Raw genomic sequence first — 15,817 nt, forward strand, 5'->3', positions numbered from 1 at the left:
CACATACTGTGGTTTGACTTTGTCATTATTGCCTGATGTAAAATTAAAAAAAACAAAAACTTTTTTTTTAATTCCGGGGGATTTTTACCTCCCCAGAAAGACCAGGGGATGGATCAAAATTCCGGGGGATTTTTCCCCCCGCCGGGGGATATGGCATGTATGGTTTCCGGTGACATGGCGAAAAAATATAGGGTCGGTCGGTTGGGATTTTTTTTTTTTTTTTTTTACAGTTTCCATATCATGCAATTTTCTGTTGGATCATAACAATTGTTATATCTAAGCGTTTCATAATTTACAAAAAGTCACAGAAAAACACCTTCGACTACCGTATTTTCCCGCAAATTTTGCCAATGAAATCTGGGTTTTTTTTGTATACAATACTCGTTTATAAGTCGCGATCGGTTTTTAGAAAACAAATCCAGTACTTCAATTTCTACAGATCTGTGATAATGTTCTACCCAAACAGTCAATTATCAACTAATTTGTTAATTTGCATGAGGAAAATCGTCGATTTTCTTGTCAACTGTGAGCTCCTTAAACTAGGCCTTCAAGTGGAGGTAGGTTAAAAATAGAACAAGTAAACGCGGATATGGATTTATTTTACTTATCTTTTTTTCGTACAATCAAAGTTTCATTCATATTTATAGTGAATTCAAACATTTCGGTCATTGTTATAAGATTCCCACATGACGATTATTGATTATTATTTTTTCGATCTTAGGTATTTTCTTACCAGCCTAGGCGAAATCTTGGCAATCAAATGGGATCGTACGGTATCGGACTGACCGAATTAAATACAAACCATAGCCACGCGCCTTTGATATTATCACCGCTCGTGCACTGACGTCACAAATAGTACCGTTTGATCTGCAGCCGACACATTCCAACAAATGTGTCGTTAACCTTCGAAGGTTTTTAATTGGATTTCAGTTGATGGGACTTATTTTTAATAAGGCGAAATAAATAACCATTGATAATTGCGGATAAATTAATGTAACGATTAGTGAAATGTGTATTGGAACCTGGCAAGTAGCCTGCATTAGATGGAGCAAAGCTTAATCGTATGAAGCCTGCATGATATACGCAATGCCTAATCGTAAAAAGAAAGTTTTATTTTGGACATGAATAAATAACACCGCGAGCTATAATCCTAAATATTTTCATTTTAAAGACTGCAAAATGTGTCTCTTGTGATTAACCACGTGTTTGGACCGTAAACATGCGTTTGCCAATTTGAAGATATCGGACAAGGTTCGCCGCCCTCCGCCATTTTGCATTCCTGTTGACATAGCGTCTTGGTAATACATAAAAAGCAATGAAAGTTTATTCTCCGGGTACATAGAAAGACAAAGAACGAAAATAATGACGATATATTTAAAAAAAAAAGTACGATAGAATTTTATTTTTTTTTGCTTTTTAATATGTCTAAAAACAAGAGGCCCAAAAGGGCCTATGCTCTACTGGCATGGCTTTTGTGGTCATATCAATCCAGAGCATGTATGTATGGGTAAAAGGCAACAGACACATAGTTTATGTTTTGTGTTTGGGTTACCTGAAAACGTAGCATGTTCAACATCTGAGCCCAGAAAGTATTGTAAGCAGATTAGTTGCATGAACTATTTTAATATGTGCCAAGTAAAAGTCATCTGACAAAAAAAAAATGCTTTCAAAACTGTACTCATAGTAAAATTTTCTGTAGTTTTAAAAGTTAAAAAAAGTTGGTCAAAAGGTCAAAGTCAAGGGCATCCTAGGACAACATTGATCAATTTGAACAAACATTCACAATCAATTGTGCTGAGATGGATGCACGAACACACAAAAAATATTTCAAACCTTTCCAGATTTATGTTTACCAAACCTGTGAACCCTGGGTGTGGCCAGTAATGACACCAGGTGCATAACTTAAACATTCACAATCAATTTTGTTAAGATGAATGCGCAAACTACAGAACTTAAAGCTAAAAAATGGCCTTTGGGCTTTCAACAAGAACAAGGCAGAGTAATTCACAAAATCAACTGAAGAAGCAAAAAGCAAATTGTCTCTCAAAATCCTAGTCTTGCAAATTGTCTCCCTTAACTCTAGACTTGAATTAACATATACATGTAAACTTGGCTAAAAATAGAATTCGCTCATGCAGACCTGGCTAAAAATAGAAAGCATTTCTTTAAAACTTTCATGGTCCATAATCTAGGCATTCATGGGCGGATCTTGCTGGTTTTCGAAAGGAACCAAGCTCTAATGGATATCTAGATACTGTACAAGTTTCATCGAGATATAATCAAAACTGAAGACTGTATCGTGTTCACAACCAATTGTTTACACAATAGCATTTTTTTATACTAAGGGCCATAATCTAGGCACGCATGGGCGGATCTGGCTGGTTTTTGAAAGGAACCGAGCTCTAATGGATATCTAGATACTGTACAAGTTTCATCGAGATACAATCAAAACTGAAGACTGTATCGTGTTCACAAGCAATTGTTTACAGACGCACGACCGCACGGACGCACATACTACGTACACATTACCATCGCATAAGCTCTTCTGGCCTTTGGCCAGTAGAGCTAAAAAGATTAGGGTCGGCGAGGAAAAAATAGGGTCGGTCGGGTCACTGGAAACACAGGTATTTTTTTTTTTGGCCTAAGAGATATCCTCATGATTTTATCCGTATTGCTTTAAGTGAAATACAATACACAGTAAAAAATTAAAAGCAAACATATTTATATCTTTAAGCCCAAAATCTTGCGATCTGTCTCATTTGATTAATTCTGAACTTTTTGAGGCTGCTACTATACTTAATAAACCAATATCATCAAGCAACACAATCATTATCACTGACAAATGACATGAAAAATATGTAACTATATTTATATTTTTTTAAGGAAATGTCATATCAAGAAAACTTGACCATAGACCTGAATGCTTGTTTTGTGATTTTTTGAAACAGAGAAAGGTTGCAGTTGTACATTCAACCAAGTAGTTGCTCTTAGAGCTTGATATTAGTTTGACAGTTGTACCACTACAACAGGAGTAAAAAATGAACTCTTGCAGACACCCCACATTCAACTCTCTGAGAAAACCAGGAAATGGAACAGTACCCCCAAAATAATTAGAGCAATCATTCACCATGATTTGGAGGACAACTGGGGAAATACCTTGCCCAGGACTGGTGACAGAAAATTAATTCTGTCTGTCTCATTAGGAAGTTTGCTAGCAATGTGAGAATCTATCCTTCATGGAACCAAACCCTAGGGACTGTAGAGGAGACTATGGAAGGGGGACAACTCCAGATTAAAGGTAAAGTTCAATTTTTTCTCTCTAGGTTTTGAGAACATTAAGCTCTACATTTTTTACAGTCTCAAGAAAAACAACTGGTTGTCTGAGGAAATGTTGCTTTAATCTAGAGCCTTATTTCATTTCATAATTTTAATCTTAAATTTTGTATACATTTTTGGAAAGATAAAGATTATACAAGCAAATTTGACAAATACTTTTATCATCTGCTAAAGATCCATTGTTTTTTCTTACTAAAAGTCAAAGTGGTTTAGGCACATGTTGCGAAGTCTGCGAGTGTTTTCACTGTAGATGTTTCATGATAATGTATATTTCCTGGGTGCACCAAAACTTGCCAGTTAGTTGCTTCTTTGTAACCATGGCATCAAATATTGCTTCTTTTGTTCTAGTTATTGCTAAATCCAACTATAATTGCCAAATTGAGCAATTTGGCACCATTGGCCAAGTTGCACCAGCCTCATTAATAGACAATAACTTTTGTGTTTCTGGTCCGGACACTAATCCTGCACATGCACAACCACACTTTAGTAATACAAACATCGTATTATAAGTTTCAATAATTTCTTTCAATTAGTTCACATAGAAATGGGACTGTACAGACAAAGAACCTCTGTCACTATCTATGTATTGACTAGTGTATATATATGTATAACCATGTTGATGAATGATGAATGGTATGTTTAAATCTGAATGAATGATTCTATTCTATTCAATTCACACTGAGCATGTTGATTTATTATTATTTTGATATAGAATTAAACTAGAAATGTGTCCATAGGACACGGATGCCCCCACTTCGATTTTTTGTCACAGAAAATAAGCCATAATGATTATTCAGGATAATCTGCACATATAGGATAAGTTGAGTTGAGTTGGGTTTTACGGCATCGCAAGACTGTATAGGTTATATGGCGCCATTCAGGCAGGAAAAAACTTGTTGGATCCACATCTCATTTACATCGAGATGATATTTTTTAAGTATTGTTGGGAAATAAAGGGCCCTTACTCCTAAATGATTAAAGCGATTTCCATGGCTATCGAACTTGATCAAGATATTATGGTCACAATCATATATGTAAAGTTTGGTGAGGATTGGACACATACTTTTCAAGAATTAGATTGGAAACATATATTTTTGAAGTATTTTTGGCAAAAAAGGGCCGTAACTCCTAAATGACTAAAGCGATTTCCATGACTATCGAACTTGATCAAGATATTATGGTCACAAACATGTGTTTAAAGTTTGGTGAGGATTGGACAAACAGTTTTCAAGAATTAGATCGGAAACAATCTTCGGGACGTATTTTTCAAGTCTTTTTTTGCAAATAAAGGGCCGTAACTCCTAAATGACAAAAGCGATTTCCATGGCTAAGGAACTTGATCAAGATATTAAAATCTTTTCTATTTATTTGTCTATTAAAGTAGATTCGGAAAAAAATGGATAATACTATAGATAGGATGCAGATTTTTTTTTTTTAATGAGTTTCAGGGCAAAAGAGTGTGTCCTATACACAGTATAATACCATACCTTTATCCATGTTCAAGCTATACATATCAGTGCATTTTTAGCATACCTGCATACATGACATATTTATTTCTGACCAGCAGTTACATTATAAGTAATGGCTCTGGACAAACAGTGCAAAATCTATATCGCCTCCACAGAAACCTTCAGAGGGGAATAATAATAATAATAGTATATCAGGATAAAAGGAAAAAAAAAGTTTTGCAACTTATGAACAATGATATATTCTTTGAGTTAAGATTCCAATGTTTAAGCTGCCTGCAAACAATACAGTTCACATAAACAGAAGCTTCAGGAGTGGACCCAGGATTTCATATTAGAGGGGATTTAACCTGGGGATGCAATCTCAGTGTGCCCCCTCTTATATCTTTACTGAAGATGTACACGAAAAGTCCCAGTAAACTTGCAAGCACAGAGAGTGTTTTTAGTGGGTCTATTTTTTGGATCTACAACATGAACAAAGCTTTAACTGTAAACTCCAAAAGTCATGCCTGTAAGGTTTTCAATATGTTAACAGAGTGCTTTTTTAAAACAAACAAAAATCAACAAGCAACAAGGATCCAGTCCATTGATGTAGACAATCATTCAACATGGTCTAGGGAAGAAATAACACATGTAGAATATTAGTATTCATGTGATATCGACAACAATACTTCATCATAAACTGTAAATGTACCATATTGGAGACTGTTTTCTTTATTTTTGTTCATTCAAAATGGTATCCTATAGGCAGAGCTCTTACTGTGCAATAAATGGATTGCAGAAAATAGCTTATGGGTAAAATACAACAATATTTCTATATTATGTACTATTTTTATTGAATGCTGTTCTTAACAATATGTTACACAAGTTACTACATCCCACTCCTGTTATTAAAATTATACATGTATGTTCTTTATAACTTGTGTGGTGGGTACAGTAACTTTCACTAGTCATGGTTGTGTGTTGCAGTCCTTTAGCCATATGTATGCACTGAAAGTTTGGATTGTGAAAACCAGACTGCATGTTCACATGAATTGAAGATCATGATATAAATGATGCATTTCTATGGTTAAACCATACCTAACTTTTCTGTGAGAATAAACATTCCTGAACACAAAAACTATGGGCTCATCTTACAGAATCCCTCAAATGCCTTATCAAATATTTGTTCAAAAACTCCAGCCTGTAATTTCTGGCTTTATTTATTTGACTGCAAATTACATCAATCTTTATTTTTACCAAATGCAAGGCTTGAAACAAAGAAGCCTTTTATTGAAATGATACCATGCCGTGCTATGATGCATCGGAGATTACTTGAAAATATTTCTCATTTCCAATGGCGCAGCAATTTTCCTGTTAAAATGCATAAAAAGCCCTGCACACTTCAGACCTATTATTAAACCTCACCGATTAAAACGGCAATAACTGCATTGCCTTCTAAACCTCGCAGTTTCAACAGGTCCACAGGCAATCAAGTACGATAACACGAAAACACGCAATGCCCATCTCATTTCCACAATGCAACATTGAACCCATTTTCCCCAATCTCAGGCAAAAAGCTAGAGAAATAGCTTGAATATGGAGAAAAAGCATGCTAGGCCTCAATTAACTTTCCAAAGAAATGTCAAAAGAATGATTGTTGATACTTTATTGCATTTATTTAGCTGTATAATTTGAAAGCAAAACATCCATTAGAGGCCCGAAATTTAGCTGGATTTTCTTGAAGTCTTGCAATTGGACAAGTTTCAGGCATCAATAATTCACTTACAATTGAAATCAAATACAGTTGTGTGTGTTATTCAATACCCAAGGAATGAAACTATGCACTTTTGTTTAACAACATTATCGGTGTACCTTTACTTTATTTTCCAAAAGGGTATAGATCTTTTACACCAAAGTTGACCAAATATGGAAATTAACTAACAGACTGACTGGCGGGTCGACCATGTACAAACTTCAGCTGTGACGAGTGTTTCCTGTGTAGACATGCCAGAGCTTGTGCAGACAGAGAAAATGAATCTTATAGAGCTTAATATTCCATACATTATATACCAGATTGTTTCACGTAATGAATAATTCAGTTATGTGCCAAAATATTTTCATCAAAATGGTGGAAAAAGCAGTGCTTTAAACTCAAAGGCAAATTATTATGCAAACTTGGTTTTGATTTCCTTAAGTCCACATGTAACAAGTTTACTGGGTAGTAGAGCTTTCATAAAGACACAGTTCAGAGATTTACTGTCCGAACATTCTACATTAATAGGAGTTGTTTCAAGAGTCTTCCATTAGCTGTGAGTATAATATACCATATTTAATATACAAAATCCCTGTGTTCGAGACAGAAAGTGATACATAACGTACCTGTTCTGGCTTGGCCGTCACCAGGTCTAAGGCCTGGGCAGTCTGCATTACTTCAGCCTGTAAATATACAGCAAATCTTATATATATATTTAGAATTCTGTTAGCAATTTGATCATAGGAATTTTTTTTATACTGATACAGGTTTCAAATTTGGACCCACATGCTCGCAAAATATCAGTGAAATTTAATATTGTGACTTTAGCCTATTTTTAGCTTGCAATACTCTGGGAGTAGAAACCATATTAAGTTGTCTCACATCGAAAGTAGAGCACTTGATTGTTTAAACTATTAAACAATGCTATTCCATAAGTGTAGTAAGTTTGGGCCATGGTGACTAGCTATGAGTGCACTGGTAATGGACATGACGTAATGGTTCCGCTTTGTCACTGGCTGATATATATTTTTATCCAGGGCCTACCATTTACCAATTAAATTATTAAAATTTTAAATATCCAAAATATAATACTGTATGTGTACAGATATCACTGTAAGCAAACAGATATCATGTTGTTTGTATATGGATATCACACTGAAGTGTACAGCTATCACACTGAAGTGTACATATATCACACTGAAGTGTACATATATCATGCAGAAGTGTACTTATATGACACTGAAACATACAAATACAACAATGTGTGTATATGGATATCACACTATAAGCGTACATATCTCACATTAAAGTGTACAGATATCACTCTGTATGTAAATCACACTGAAATGTACAGATATCACATTTAAGTGTGCATATATCACTCTGTATGTATATCATGCTTAAATGTACAGATATCACACTGAAGTATACAGATATCACACTGAAGTGTACAGATATCATATTAAATTGTGCAGATATCACACTGAAGTGTGCAGATATCACTCTGTATGTATATCACACAGAAGTGTACAGATATCACACTGAAGTGTGCAGATATCACTCTGTATGTATATTACACAGAAGTGTACATATATCACACTGAAGTATACAGATATCACACTGAAGTGTCAGATATCACTCTGTATGTATATCACACATAAGTGTACAGATATAACACTGTTAGTGTATAAATATCATAATGTCTCAATACTTTTTTACATGAATGCTGCACATGGATGGTGCATCTCTTATGTTGAAGGTGCCATTTAATAGAACAAATCCTTCCCCAACTGTAAGTGATGACAACCATTATGCAGATTAGCAACTAATGACATAGCTCATCTTTTGTATTTCTGCAACAATTAGACAAGCAGAACATTTTAATCAGATTTCACCATAGAATGCCAATAATGCAGAAAATCATTCCAGAGTAATATTTTATTACAGAGATAACTTTTTTTATTTCCAATCTAAAATTTAGCAAAATGGAAAAGGAAATGTAATCACTACCTTCTTTTCACATGAGCAATGCATTTGGCGTAAACAAATCAAAATGTGTTCTCTGGGGGGATTGGGAATTTATAATTCAACAGTGTTTAACTGTCTCCTATTTCAATTTATTGTTAAAGATTGCAAGAGCAATATTAAAAGGCATCTTTGGCTATCTATTTTTCTCCTAACAAATACCCTTTAATTTGCATATCTAAATTACGCATATCTCATTTACATACTTCGTATTTTGGTGAGTTTCAAAGTTAACATAAACAGTTAAATTTCAAGATAATGACTTTTTGCCTTGTTTTTCAATTTATATTCAAACCATTTGCCATGAAGTCAAAGGTAGCTCAAACATAGCTAATGAAATGCTTTAAAAATAATCACCTGCATTTGTTTGTCTGATCTGTTTCAATACATTTTTATATTTTCCATACTGGTCAGCAAGTTGGATTTTTTGACATAATAAAAATGTTACTTATTTTAAGAATTAACTGTTATTTATATCAAGAGAAATATATGATAGATTGCATACCCTGTTTTATCCGAGGTATACATTGTTTCTGATTTAATATAACCATCACATATTTTTCTGTATTTAACACATGTGTAATATAATAATATCATTCAGCTTGTTTGTAAACAATGAAATTGGAAACAATAGCTGGTAAAATTCCAGCAAGTCATACATCACTTTTCTCATGTTGTTTTTACGATGATTTAGAATTCACTTGAACCTAATTCAAATCACAAGATGAAAACAAACTACCTTTAAACAGTAATTGAAGTCTTGGACATATAACAATTAAAGTAATGATGTCATCTTACAGGGTGTGATATGTCACCATTTAAAAGATAGCAAAATTTGTTAAAATGTTGTTGTGATTCTTATCGCCCTAGAATATCATCTCAGTATTCATGTTGTAACTTATAAAGGGAAGTAATATCCATGTAACGAGCAAAATGGCATTGCTTTGGCAGTTTGTGGTATTGGCTAATCATCAACGCAGGAAAAGCAGGTAGGATCCTTTTATTCCGCTAGCTCAAAACACATTGTAACCTAAGTCAGTTTTTATATTCATTATATACATAAAATCTTAATGTCTAAGAAGTGATCACTGACAGATTTTACATCATAATATGTCCTTACATGTACATTAAGTACACTTCAAGCACAGGTTTAACTGGCAGGGAAAGAAACAACATAGTTTTATACAACTTGGATCAACTATGGAAATCTAATCATGAGTAAATAATTCATGTCCAGCATGTAGCATTACTTTTATATTAATGCGGTAGTCTGGCAATTTTTGCTGTCACTGTGACAATGCCTGCACCCTAGCGCTTCTCCTGAGCTTTCTTCCCCTCTCTTGACAGCGCCAACGGTGCATGAATACATTATTTAGTACATCAACTTCTGTGCAGCTTTCACAAAATACATATTATACATTTAGTCTCCTTCGAACAAATACCTGCTGTGTTAAAATGTGTGTTATTTTCTTTAGTTTATTTCAGATATTGATTTATTATAAATTACATGACAATGAGCACTTAATGAATTTTCAGCAAACAAACAAGATTAACCTTATAGCGACAATGATTAATAAGATATAAACATTTTTATACAAACCAAATGTGAATAGATCTCTCCCCCTCCTCCCCCTAGGTAGGGTAGACAATAAATCTCCCCCTCCAGCCAGCTGGGAGGACAAACTAATGATGACAAATAGTTTCTCCACCCTACATCATTGTTACTAAGGTGTGATATGTCCTCAAGTGACTTCATATATTGCCACAGTCTGAGCTCATACATACCACATACTACTTTACTCTAAGTTAAAACTATAATATTACTTCATTGGAAACTCATAAACTCAAAATGCTGTGGTAATTGTGTGTGTGTCTGGTGGCAGGAGAGGGGAAGGGCTTGCTGGAGGGGGTGGAGATGTGTACTTGTTTACACCAGACCAGTGGGCACAGCCAATAGCTGTATTTTGTTGTGTCAGTTGGGGGTAGTTGTTTAGATCTGACAGATTAAGTACAGGCAATAAAGACATGCACACTGTATACATGATTTGATAATACTAGCATTTCACTACCCCAACTGACTAAATAACTCAATTTAAAAGAATTAGCATGAAAACCATAGTAAATGTTTGATGTTAACTACGAGAATTCATATTAATACTTAAAAAAAAACAGTACTATTCATGTAATGTTAGTAGTCTTATCATGGATTAAGTTCACTGTATTGAATTAATTATATCATTATTCATTCAGCTGTTGTGACAATAAACATTCACACTAAACTTTCATGTATCGAAGTTCAGCCATGCTTATTGCTTTTTTGATAGCATATTTTGTATTTCAAGTAAATTTGCTGTAAATTCATTCAATGAGGCATTTCCATGTCAATCAATTAAGTATACAGTAATTTTGCATATAATGATGTTCAGCTCTGCAGGAACACTGTATGATCTTAAATTCATTCATAAATATATTCAAGGCATATGACCTAACTGAATAAATGTTATTTTGATTATTAATAAGCATGATAAAATGCATCATAAAAGCCCAATACATTTGGTTAACATAATTCAATAAAATTTGTAGGATACAGACATTGTGTATATTTTCACTCGCCTGTAAATTTGACCTTCATATTGTAAAACACACAATGAATTATGCCTTCATTGTGTATATCAATATTGTGCGAACTATTCTACTCTTTATTACCAATTAGGGCAGAGTTTTTTTTATTTTTTGTTTTACGGGAGCGCCGTACCTAAATATTGCAAAAACCCAAATAAGAAAAAGATTCAAATTCCAAATTTTATTTTTATTTTTTCTGCTGCCCGTTTTTCGATCTCTGATAGAAAATAAAATTTAGTGTTATTTAACCTAATACTAATTTGAGTTTGAAGACTAATATACTGTTGTTCATAAAATCTGTGCATTTGTCATTTTGTGATATTTCGGAACGGAATTGTATTTTTTTTTATACCGAAGCCTAAAATTTCTTAAATATTTCTGTGTGTAGACCGGTTTACATGGGGATAAACTGATAATTTGAATTTGCTGTACAGTTTCTGACAGTGACAACAGAAAAAGACGAGAATGTGACATTGGATTCGGCTTGTTTGTCTAAAGACAATAAAGTTATACCAACATATCGCATACCGTTTTAATGGGCATTGGCTCCTCTTTTCATGTCACCCATTTTAAAATGGATTGTTTGTATGTTGATTAAGAAACTATAACAAGAGCACCGCGGAGTGGGTGCCAACGCTCGTCTGTTTTTTTTTCCAAGTCGAAAAGGGGGGATAACTCAATATTAATTAAAGGCAAAATTATATGACCTGCTATAAACATGCATAGTGTTAATAGGAACACGTGTAGCAAGTTTAATGTGAAAATGTTGAACGGTTTTTGAGTTATGAGGTAAGGTTAAAGTTTTTGGACGACGACGACGCAGACGCAGACGCAGACGACGCCGACGACGCCAAGGCTATCACAATAACTCGACTTTTTTTCTTCGAAAAACAGACGAGCTAAAAAATGGACTCTACTGTAAAATCTGGTAAGTTTGAGTTACATACCTTGTTTCTTTTCTTGTATCTTAAAGACATTACATTTCTTCATATGTGTTGTTTATCTCAATATATGAACCCAAAATGATATTAATCAACATTTTAGACACAAACAATATGCCAGATGCTTTATGTTTTGCTAGTGCGAGTTTCAGTGACTATTAAAAGCACTACAAAAGTATAGATGCTCATATTAAAATCATGCATATATAATAATTTATGTGTAATTTTTATTTAACCGTGCAGTGTGGAGTTACAGTTGAAGAATATATTTTCATTGGTGTGAATCAGTTGACTTGTGGGGTTTAAAATGAATATCCAAATGTTAAAAAAAGTTCCTTAAATGTGCATTATGCACCAGATTATGCACCAGTCAATTGTAACCATGGCCCCCGAGGTCCTTGGGTATATAGGGGATAATGCAAGAAATGGGCCGTGTTTTTACCTTCCAGATGGCCCCGCAGTGCCTAGTGAATGCGGTGGTTTTGTTTTTGCGCAGATAATAGTGGGTAAAGGCCTTACCTCGAGGTGCGGGGGGAATTTGGCGGGGATTTGACCAGTACTTTGTCTCCGCAGGGTGGGGATTTTACCAAGGATTGGTTGGACTGAAAGTCAAAGTCCCCGCTATTCTCCGAACCTGGGAGGAGGGGGCGTGGTTACAATTGACTGGTGCATTATTGTGGCTATTTGTGAAAATGACATCTTGTTTTGACTTTATTATACAGATCTATTATATAACAGGCAGTATGGAGTACAAAACAAGTGTGCACAACTTCAAAACATACATTCTATAAATTTTTCCGAAAAAAAGAAAAAAATACGGAAAATCCATCTTATTTTATGCTCATATTTGGACATCTTTTTCTTAATTTTATTCCCTCCTCCTGGCGCTTATTTTTGAAAAATTTCCCGTAAAACGAAAAATAAAAAAGCTCTGGCCTTAAGGTCCTACTGGTTTATCATATCTGAATAACAAATAAATAAAATGTAACTAATCTGGAAGTCAAATTTACGTAATTTTTGTTCCTCCAATTGGTCTGCAATAAATGATTGTGAGGGGAACTATTTAACAAATATGTTAGCTTAATTACCTCATCTCTGACTGGAAGTGTTTCCAGAATAGTCAGCAGTTGTGTCCGCAAGTCTTCAACCAGCCTGTATGCTCTCTCTAAAGCATGGAGGGCCTCTTTGGAATTATCTTCCTCAATGACATAAGCATCATCAGATAATATGGAGTTCTGAGAAAACGTTATATTTCTGTCTTCAAGAACATAAGCTGCTGTAGAGGAAATGTCACTGTCCACAGTGTCACTGTTCTTGTCTACTGAAGTGTTCATGGAGGGAAAGACCAGAATGTTGATCCAGGTTGCCAGGTAACCAATGTACACCTTGGATACAGCATCATCTCCATGTTTCAATGATGTCTGTAAACCTCTTTCTGGTGAGGTCACTTCCTCATATCTGTAAGTAGACAGAATTTCAAGAAGTTAACAATCGTAATATCACATGTGTTTCTACCTTTTTACATTTTTTTTTAGATTAAGGAAACTGCATGAAGATATTGCATCCTTAAACCTGAACATGAAAAATAGTTTTCCACTGGGTTAAACAAATTGATGTTAATCAAATTTAACAAATTGCAACTCATGTCAATGTGACTACATTATTCGCAAATTATTTATGAGTTGGCAAATTCCATCCTCATGACAAACAAAAATCAAATCACTTTAGAAAATTTCTCTTGAAATTGAGCGCACAAGTGAGGAATCTTGTTACATATGAATTCAATATTGCAAACAGACACACCTATATCCACTAGAGTCAACTTGTACAAATCTATACAGGAGAGCAAATATAATATAAAGAGTTTCTTGTTTGTGTATAGGATCCCTGTTTGATGTGACTGTTTGCACAGGCTGTATGTCTGTTAGAGGGGCTCTATACATAATGTTGTTAAAAACATGATTGGCTACTTAAGCCCACTTTGCCTTTGACTTCTGACCCTTGTTTTGCCATAATTGCAGCTTAATATATCATATGTTACTATTGAGGTGCTGAATTCAGCTTTTTTCGGTACATATTTATTTACATATAGCTCGTAAAACAGTTTTATATACAGAATATATAGAGCATGAATCGCATTGATTATGCACAAGTCAATTGTAACCACGCCCCCCCCCCCCCCAGTTTGGGGAATAGTGAGGACGAACTGCTAATAAATCCCCGCCAAATGGCCCCGCACCCCAGGTAAGGCCCATTCCCCGCTATTTTTGTGGTAAAGACAAGTCCAACGCATTCATCCGGCACTGCCCAGCCACCTGTAAGGTGAAAACACGGCCTATTTCCCTGGCTATGCGAGGGGGGGGGGATTATGCGCATAAAAAAAGCGTCAATTATTTACATATATAGTAAATGATTTTAAATATAGGTAAGAAGATAGGGTCTCCCACTTCAGTAATGACCCATCAAAGTCAAATAGTTTCAACAATAACTAATAACGTTACAGTTGCATACATGTATTTCTTTGATTAAACATGATTGCATTGATAAAACATTATTTCCACATAAACTACATTCATACTAATGCTAATGGGCTTTTCTAATCAAGACAGCAGCGGGAATCTACAATTTGTCACAGATATCAGAACATTTTCATGAAAAGAGTTGATAATATATTCCACAAGGAAATAAAGTGATCCATAAAAAGTAAGACACAATGTTCAAAGGAATAAAAGCCAGTTACATTAAGAGAACATGCATTACTTGTCAACATCAAAGGGCTAGTCACAATCTCATTAAATAATGGGATGTTAAACATTGCTACACCAATAGCTCAGTCTACAGTCATGATACTATGTGGCCTATTTTCTTTGTGTGAAGAAATGTTGTACAAGAAAACAACTAGCATTTTATGACAACTCATATGTAGGAGCTTTTGTAGGATACAATTAATGAGTAAAACAAAGGCAGGAGAATTGTTCTTACAAACTGTTAACTACGATACATCTCCCTTTGTTCCCTACACCCAAGAACCCCTCCAAGTGCTCCCCACACCCATTAACCCCTCCCAAGTGTTCCCTACAACCATTAACCCCTCACTGTGTTCCCCACAGCCATGCACCCCTCCAGGTGTTCCCCATGACCTTGAAACCCTCCCAAGTGTTCCCAACATCCATGAACCCCTTCCAAGTGTTCCCTACACCAATGAACCCCTCACTGTGTTTTCCACACCCATGAACCCCTCCAAGTGTTCCCCATGACCTTATACCCCTCCAAGCGTTCCCCACACCCTTGAACCCCTCCAAGTGTTCCCCACACCCTTGAACCCCTCCAAGTGTTCCCCACACCCATGAACCCGTCCCAGTGTTTCCCACACCCATTAACCCTTCACTGTGTTCCCCACACCTATGAACCCCTCACTGAGTTTGTCACACCCATGAACCCGTCCCAGTGTTCCCAAAACCCATTAACCCTTCACTGTGTCCCCCACAGCCTTGAACCCATCCAAGTGTTCCCCACACCCATGAACCCATCCCAGTGTTCCCCACACCCATGAACCCCTCCAAGTGTTCCCCACACCCACAAACCCCTCCAAGTGTTCCCCACACCCATGAACCCCTCACTGTGTTTGCCACACACATTAACCCCTCCAAGTGTTCCCCACACCCATGAACCCCTCACTGTGTTCCCCACAC

The 15,817-nt window shown here is 35.5% G+C and overlaps 1 protein-coding gene and 1 long non-coding RNA gene across 5 annotated transcripts in view; one reads left to right on the forward strand and one right to left on the reverse strand.

Annotated features, from left to right (window-relative positions):
- The window catches only part of LOC128232845 (uncharacterized), a 383,378-nt gene that overhangs the window by 121,623 nt on the left and 245,938 nt on the right, over window positions 1–15,817 (reverse strand). For all 4 annotated transcript variants that reach the window (XM_052946615.1, XM_052946639.1, XM_052946631.1 and 1 more), the window contains 2 exons: window positions 13,214–13,583; window positions 7,164–7,220 (listed from right to left, as the gene is read on the reverse strand). In XM_052946615.1, coding sequence (XP_052802575.1) covers window positions 7,164–7,220; window positions 13,214–13,583 — 427 coding nt within the window. The remainder of the gene's footprint in view (window positions 1–7,163; window positions 7,221–13,213; window positions 13,584–15,817) is intronic.
- Window positions 9,494–15,817, forward strand: part of LOC128232867 (uncharacterized) — a 48,907-nt gene continuing 42,583 nt past the window's right edge. Inside the window, exon 1 of the long non-coding RNA XR_008260577.1 lies at window positions 9,494–9,551. This is a non-coding gene — a long non-coding RNA (uncharacterized LOC128232867). The remainder of the gene's footprint in view (window positions 9,552–15,817) is intronic.

This window comes from Mya arenaria, chromosome 1 (genome assembly GCF_026914265.1).
Source record: "Mya arenaria isolate MELC-2E11 chromosome 1, ASM2691426v1".
Classification (NCBI taxonomy): Eukaryota; Metazoa; Mollusca; class Bivalvia; order Myida; family Myidae; genus Mya; species Mya arenaria.